This window comes from Squalius cephalus, assembly GCF_949319135.1.
Source record: "Squalius cephalus genome assembly, chromosome: 21".
Classification (NCBI taxonomy): domain Eukaryota; kingdom Metazoa; phylum Chordata; class Actinopteri; order Cypriniformes; family Leuciscidae; genus Squalius; species Squalius cephalus.
Window position 1 is genome coordinate 5,924,163 of NC_137142.1, and position 8,202 is coordinate 5,932,364.

An 8,202-nucleotide genomic window follows, 5' to 3' on the forward strand; every position below is an offset into this window, starting at 1 on the left:
CACCAGTGTGTTTTCTGCTGCTGTAGCTCTTCTGCTTCAAGGTTCGACATGTTGTGTGTTCAGTGATTTTAACAAGTGGTTATTTGAGTTAATGTTGCCTCTCTATCAGCTGAACCAGTCTGGTCATTCTCCTCTGACCTCTGACATCAAGGCATTTTCACCCACAGAACTGGATATTTTCTCTTTTACGGATCATTCTCTGTAAACTCTAGAGATGGTTGTGTGTGAAAATCCCAGTAGATACTCACAAAATACTTTTCCAAAATTCTCACACCTGCCCATCTGGTACCAACAACCAAACCACGCTCAAAGTCACTTAAATCACCTTTCTTCCGCATTCTGATGCTCAGTTTGAACTTCAGTAGATCGTCTTGATTGTGTACATTCCTAAATGCATTGAGTTCCCATGTGATTGGCTGATTAGATATTTGAGTTAACAAGCAGTTGAACAGGTAAACCTAATAAAGTGGCCGGTGAGTGTGTGTGTGTGTGTGTGTGTGTGTGTGTGTATACTGTATACACATACTTTTTGTATTCTAATAAATGAAATAGTTTGGTCTCCTCTCCTTGCAACCCTTCATTAAGGAAAATTACATTATTTGACATTTTCATTGCGCCCCTAAAGTTTTTAAGTTAAATTTTTCAACTTACGAGCACATGTGCTCATTGGGTAAAAAAGGAAGCATGAAGCCCTGCCTGTCATTCATTCACAACAGAAGTTGCTACATTTCTAAGCGTTAACCGGTCATCTTCCAACATGCAGTAACACAATGACGCAGTAAATTATGTATGCGGTCACAAGAGGCATTTGAAATGGATTTTAAATGACTCTCTCTCAGCTGACCACTTGTGATCAGATGACCATCTGAGATAGATATATTCAGGTGTAAACAGTACCTAATATAATGAAAACATCACATTAGCTGACGACGTAGTGCTGAATAAATTAAACCATAAGCTTTTTAGGTATAATCCACACCAGATTCTAAGAAATGAACTGCAAGTAACAGGCTTAATTAGATTGAAGATTAGAGCGTAACTCTCTAAATTGTGAGCTGTGGCAAGGTTTCACTGTCCTACTTAGAGAGACACTTGCACTGCTGATCCAATTACAGTCTACGAGTTGTCATGTGCTTAAACTCCCTGCGTGGCCAGACAGAAAGGACTCTTCCTGACTGAGACTATGACAGGATAACATGAACAGGAGAATAAATGAGAGAAAGATTAAGATCTAAAGATGAGAAACAATAATCATCATCTCCATATAAATTCCAAAATCTATTACCAAATTTGCAGGAATAAAATAATTTAGATATGACTGGAGTCTGCAATAAACAATCCAAGTCGCACTTCAAAAACAGCTCCATCTGGCACAATAATAGACTTAAAAATAATTCCGGGGTCAAGCAAGGCTACCCTCTAACAGTTACCACAATTAGCACCATTCACTGTGATATATACGCAACAACAGATCATTTGATCATTTCCAAGAAATCTTCAACAATGAAGAAGAACTGTGTTTGGCTATGTTCTGTTAGGAGTCGTTTCTACCTTTGATGGTGGGAAGCTTCTGCAGTTCCCGGTTCTTGCTGAGGTTGAATCGTGATGAACTCTGTCGACGCTCCTTCTTTACAATCTGTGGCCCACCTGAGTACTTAATTTTGTTGAGCTGAGTGGGAGGTGGAGTGCTGTTGCTCGGACGCTTGCTGGCTGTCTGCTGGGCCTGGGGAAAAAACACAATGTTCAGAAACAAAATGGGCACATTATCCCATTCTATGCAATTTCACCACTTTTGGTCGCAGAAGGTCAGCCTCCAGTGCCTTCTCATGGAAAACACAATCCAAGAAACAAAATAATGCAACAGATAAGAAAAAGGCAATCCTGCTAGTCAGAGGCAGGGGAAACACTCATTCTGGAGAGCATTTTATTGGAGAAACATTTGGATACACCCATCAGGGTGAGAAGAGTCATCAATATTTTTGGTCTGCTTCCTCGGAAGAGAAAGACTTTGAATTTTAAATGTGCGCATCTTCTAAAAGTGAACGTCGACTTTATGAGTACACTAGCATATAAATGGCCTCAAAGATAACACACTTGCAACTCTATTTTGATTGGTTACACTTTATTTTAGTGTCCTTGTTACATGTACTTACCATAGTAATACAAGTAAATTATGCATAATTACATGCAACTTACTAAGCTTTCCTGTAGCTCAAACAGTAGAGCGTTGCCGCTTACAACACCAAGGTCATGGGTTCGATTCCCAGGGAAAGCAAGAACTGATAAGAATGTAAAAGTGTACCTTGAAATGCAATGTAAGTCGCTTTTAAAGCGTCTGACAAAATATTACTAAGTACTTAAATATATAATGACACCTTAAAATAAAGTGTAACCTTTAGATTTCTTTAAAACAGCTGACTTCATCAAGAAAGTGTACCTGTTAAGTTACATCTCTCTTTCTATTTCACTAGATCAACAAGTATTCCTCAAGTATGCCTTGAATTACAGTTTTGTTTACACTTTATATACATATTGCAACTTATTTATCCATATCCGCATTATACATCATAACTGATTTACCATATTGATAGAAAGTATCTGCCAAACAATACGAATACTAACTGCGTCACACACCTCACTGGGAAGCAACTAACTCGGATGTAATATTGAGCTCCATCTGATTATATTTACTGGAATAATTGAGAAAAGCAGGGTGAAAATCACTCCCCATTATGAGAAATGAATTTCAGGGCCTAATTGTAATAAGGAACAGCAACTAATTTGTTTTTGTAAAAAAAGTTTTTTTTTTTAAATTGGCAAAAAACAAAACCAGAAATGAGAGCAGAAACACAGTCATTAACAATTCAACCTTGGCATTGTTCCCTTTTCTCATATTGGACACATTAATTAGGCAATAACATATACGACCCTGTAAAACAATAAAGGAACATTTATTTTGACATCTACAGTGAGCCTCTGTTGACTGATGATGTCTAGTATAGATGTTTAAAGTAACTGACGGTAGTTTTTATCCACTTTTACAATATACACACATACATACAACAATAAACAAGTATTTTCCAATGGAAAACATTGTATAACACCTATGCAACCACTGCTGTAACACAAAGCAACGCACCACATCAGTCAACAATCTGCAAGCAAACGGCCTCCCTAACCCATGGGAGTTGAAGTCCACAACTAACCTAACCTACATACCTCCTTATTACCATTTCTAGATTCAGCCTGCGTTAAACATTCATGAGTAGCCTGAGCTACCCATCAAATAAATATGTCTTCAATGCAAGATGAGCATCACAGAAACCATTTAAAACCATAGGTGTTTAATTACAGTATTACCACAGTGGGACTGTCCTTTATGAACGTTGCTTGTCAAGCTGTACGATATGAACCCAGTGAGATTTTGTGCAAAAGCCAAGGCAGACTGTGCGACAACAACCGTCTTTAATGACTATGTGATAAAAATATTAGCTAAGGCCTTGTCCACACCAATACGGTTTCTTTTGAAAACGCATCTTTTTCTCTCCGCTCTGGCCTTTCGTCCACACTGAGATGGTGTTTTTGTCCTGCGAAAAATGCTTTCCCAAGCTGATAAAATCAAAAACGCTGTTTTTGCATAGTAGTGTGGACCGTGAAAAGTGAAGTATTTGAACACGATGACGCATGTTTAGTCATGTGATGCATATTGAACCTATAGATATGCATGTTTTACCGCTATTGTGCATGTTATGTGCTATTCACTTCCACACAGTTGCTAAAATATGTTACTTTATACTCTCTTAATATCTTAGTCCATCAAAGATGACAGAAAATTTACTTGCAATTGCTGTCCTGTGGAAAAACACGAGAGCAGTTGCGTTTTAGACCAAACATATAATGACTTAGTGCGATCTGGACGCATCAGTAAAAATGGTGAGATATTTTGCTAAATAAAATGATCAGAAGAATAGCATGAGAACTTTATAATGTCTGTTACATCTGTATCATCTCAGTGAGCTTTTAGGTTTTACGCATGCGCTGTGAAGTGAATTTAGCCTTTTTTGACATTTCAGTTTGGATGAGAAACTTTTGGAAAACGCTTTAAAACCCTAGTATGGATGGAGAGCATTTTGAAGCATCTTTCAAATGTATCCGGATTAATGTAGACGTAGCCTAAAACAATATTTTTGACACTGCCTGAGCTTCATGTGAGGCTAAGTTTAATTGCAAAGGCAATTAATCGGCCGCCAGTGAGAATGTCTCACTAAGCTGTCCAAGACTGCCAATTTTGCCCTACAACGAAATAAATATTTCACAATCCTCAAAATTAGTCTCAGGCAGCAAAACTGAGGCAAAAAAATAAATAAATCACACAGTGTGCACACGGCTTTTGATCAGAAGGACATTGATTAAATATCAAAGCTAATCTCTTATTTATAGGAACACAGAATCGATGCTAAACCGCAATGTATTTCTAGCACCATGGCTGAAGCAGTTCAGATCGCTGTAGAAAATTGCTAAATGAGATGCATGTGACGTTTCCGAAACGACTGTGTGTGTGCGCCCTCATGGAAAAATCCTTTATGCATTGAACGATTTTAATGAAGAAAAAAAGCGACACTCGCTGTCCAAGCAACAAGCGGTATGTGTGTGTGAAACGACTGCCGCTGTGAAACACATGTTGAGGCCTGCCCACAGCATTGCAGAGCTGCCCTCAGTCACAGGGGTTGCATGACTGAGCCTGACTTAAAATAGACCAAATCAATGAATTTCACCCGCTGCTACGTCACTCTCGGCCAGTCGAGTCTGTCTGTATCACTTTGAACAACAGTGATATATTTCAGTTCTAACAGGGTTTACAGAGACAAGCAATTATGTCAATACAACCACACACTGGGAGGGATACAACTCAATACCTAAATGCATACAAATGTAATTATCTAGCAAATCACTAAAGATGCAAAAAATATAAAAGATGAAACAAACTTTCCTTCATCACACTGAATGCTTCTTAACTAGGGTCTAAAAAACAAGTGGGTCCACAGAACCAATGATTCAATAAAATTCAAAAGACAACTCTACAGTAAAAAGAGTTTGCAAGTCTATTTGCCTTATATCTAAATGTTAACTGTGGAGGACACTAATCAGTCGCCTGAAGAAATAAACTTCTTTTTATGAACATGGAGGCACATCATGAAGATACATTAATGTAGACAGTATTTATATAATTTAATTTTTTTTTTTTTGGCGCGACTGAATGTGCAAATTTTGTGCAATGTTCAGTTGAAGCAATACAGTATCTTGCCATTTACTTAAGTTGATCTGAAAAATATATTTTAAGCTACTGCTATTAGATTTAATAACATACAGACAGGCCTACAGTCTAGGCTCATTTTAAGAGGGGACTTGCATTGGATGGATGGACTCGCATTGTTTTTTTATAGAAGAATAAAACACCACTTAAAGAGACACTTCAATCTTACTGGTTAATAAAGCAGAAATAGAAATGGGGGATGTCTGGAGGCAAGGTAGATAGCAAGGGCTTTACCTAACCTCAGCATAACAGTATGCACTGCAAACCTATGCCAGTAACAAGTAAAAAAAAAAAAAACCTGTCTGTATGTAACAGAACAAACAGCTGCAAAAAACAAGCAGAATCAACAGGATTACTTCACATATTACAACACAAAATGTACACTGCCTTGTAGAAGTCAATGAAATTGAATTTTTGTGAAAAAGTGAAAGAGAAAGCCCAAGAGAAAGTGAAAAAGCCCAGCTACAACACTTAGCAAGCTAGTATTTGTGCCAAGACATCCACTAGGCAGCCCTACGGTCAAACACATTATGAGAAATAGTATTTTTTTTTTAGACTTGATTTGTTTTTAATACTGTCATCTTTACCTCTTCTGAATTGTCAGTTCCAGCATCCTTTCCACCACCGGCATTACTGTTTTTCGTGCTGCTTTTTGCAGATTTGCTTGGTTCCTGTAATGACCACAAAAAGAACCAATAAATGAGTCATAAATGCAGCTCCTCTTGATTTTGTTCAATCTTAAAGCCCATTTTATTATATCTAAAAGGGGATGGTCTGCAATATGCAAGTCAAATCACGGGCAGGTCTTGCTGCAGGGTTGATATGACAGGTGGTGACAACCAAAAGATCCAATTTGAACTACATTTTGAATCAGGCAATGACATAAACAAAACATTGACTGTCATTCTGGTAATGATAAATGATTTTAGTTCACACAAGTCCCTCCAGCATCATATATACACAGTGACAAACTTGTCCACTCATATATCGAGCGTTTATATAACGATGCCCACAGCCCATCCACAGCCTGTCCACTGAAACATTGACTCATACAGGAGACATGTTTGCGTGTCCAGCTTATGCTGCAATCTGTCAACTAATACGTCTGTATTCACATATTAACGGCCGATCATAATCTCACTATGGAAAACTGATCTGTAAAACAAACACCGGGTAAAACAGCAAGCGAAGAGCATTCCCTTAAACGTATATGATTTATATTTTAAATACACGTCATGATGAGCTAAAGAAAACGCTTTCTTGTTATTAAAAAATTCTTTGGACATGTAACTGTCAGTGTTTTGACTTAAGATATGCAGGCACAAATGCGCCCTTTTAGCGGGCTAGCGCGGCCTTCACTCACAAAAAAACAACGCCAGCAAATGCTGCAGAATAATTGTTGTAAATCAAATTCTCGTACGCATTAATTAGACATGTGTTATGATTATAATCTGTACTTTACCTTCTCTTTTTTAGTTTTATTCGGCATTTTGGAAATGTTGTCTTTAGCCGTGCCTCCGTGATAAGGCTTCCCTTGCACTCGGGCTCTCGCGCACACTGTTACCTCCAGCTCACGCGCCCTCCCTTCACCAGCAACAACCTGATTGGTCAACAAAGCACGAAACTAGCTAGCAACAGCATAGCGGAATTTTTCTATTGGCCGCTGCTCGAACCAGACGGTCTTGAGGTTCCCGAACGGGGTCCTGGCTGCGACTACAGCTGTTGTTGACGACTTATCTAAAGGTGCAGATTGTCATTTTGTCACAAGAGGAATTGATCGTGGGAGGGATGCTTTAGCTGGTGACATTGACCGTGAACATGTCAGAATAGGGTCTTCCAGGGGGTGTTTAGGTTGTATAGGGCAGAAGTGCTGAACCGCTTAAATATTTTTAATTGTGAATGTTGATGCAGTTGAAGTCATCTGGTTCAGCTTGAGAATAACTATGTCATCAGATAGGCTGTACTATATTAAGGGTATTATTTATTGTTTTATTCATTTAAAATCCGTTAACTGCATAGAGGATTCCACTGGCATTTTCTTATTCACACAGGGTTAGACTCATAGTTCACTTCACTAAATCATTTGGGTCTTCTTCTCTAAAGAAATATAACGCACTCTTCGGCACAGAAAAAGTGTTACACATCTAAATCCATTATATAATGGCTTATAGACACGGTTTCAGTCTTTATATTTAAACTAGGCCTACATAAATCTTGTTCATATATAAAACATTATTCATATATATATATAATGCATATTATACATTCAAAATAAAACAATATTTTTCTAAAGATTTCATCAAAAATATCCATACAGAAGCATCTAGTGCCATCTATTGGTGATATAGCCTATTTCTCTATCGATTTCGAAACGACTACACATTCAATTTAGAGAAAAAAAAACAGAAACACGATTTCATTCACAAGCATTTATTTGAAACAGAAAACATAATTTTCGGGGTCCCAAACTCAAGTGTTGTAACTGTTAACTAATTTTTCAAATATTACTATTCGTAAGTGAATAAATAGCTAGTTGATTTAAAAGATAGTTCACAGCCAAAATAAGAAAAAAAGAGGTCTTTCCAAACCTGTATGATTTTACTCTACGGAACACAAAATATATGTTGAAAGCTAGGTCCACACTGGACTCCATGTGCAATCATTGTATGTCTATTTAAAAAAAAAAAAAAAAAACTTCTTATACACAAAAAAGTTAGAGATGCAGACCTGTAGTATGGTGACTAATTTTCATTTTGGGGTGAACTATCCTTTTAAATAGGCTATTCTAGCTCGTATAATAAGTTCCCCCAATGTACATGAATTATATTGATTAATGCACGTTAAATGACCAAAACCAGTCGAGGCAAAACACTTACCTCCGTAGTAAG

At 37.5% G+C, this 8,202-nt stretch overlaps 1 protein-coding gene across 2 annotated transcripts in view; it reads right to left on the minus strand.

Moving 5' to 3' along the window:
* The window catches only part of ppp2r5d (protein phosphatase 2, regulatory subunit B', delta), a 53,957-nt gene extending 47,029 nt beyond the window's left edge, over positions 1–6,928 (minus strand). The window contains exons 1-3 of one of the 2 annotated variants that reach the window (XM_079855851.1): positions 6,777–6,928; positions 5,902–5,985; positions 1,552–1,723 (exon numbers count right to left, since the gene is read on the minus strand). In XM_079855851.1, coding sequence (XP_079711977.1) covers positions 1,552–1,723; positions 5,902–5,985; positions 6,777–6,803 — 283 coding nt within the window. In that variant the 5' untranslated portion in view covers positions 6,804–6,928. The remainder of the gene's footprint in view (positions 1–1,551; positions 1,724–5,901; positions 5,986–6,776) is intronic. The other variant, XM_079855850.1, reaches the window with a different exon arrangement.
* Between the last annotated feature and the right edge of the window lie 1,274 nt (positions 6,929–8,202).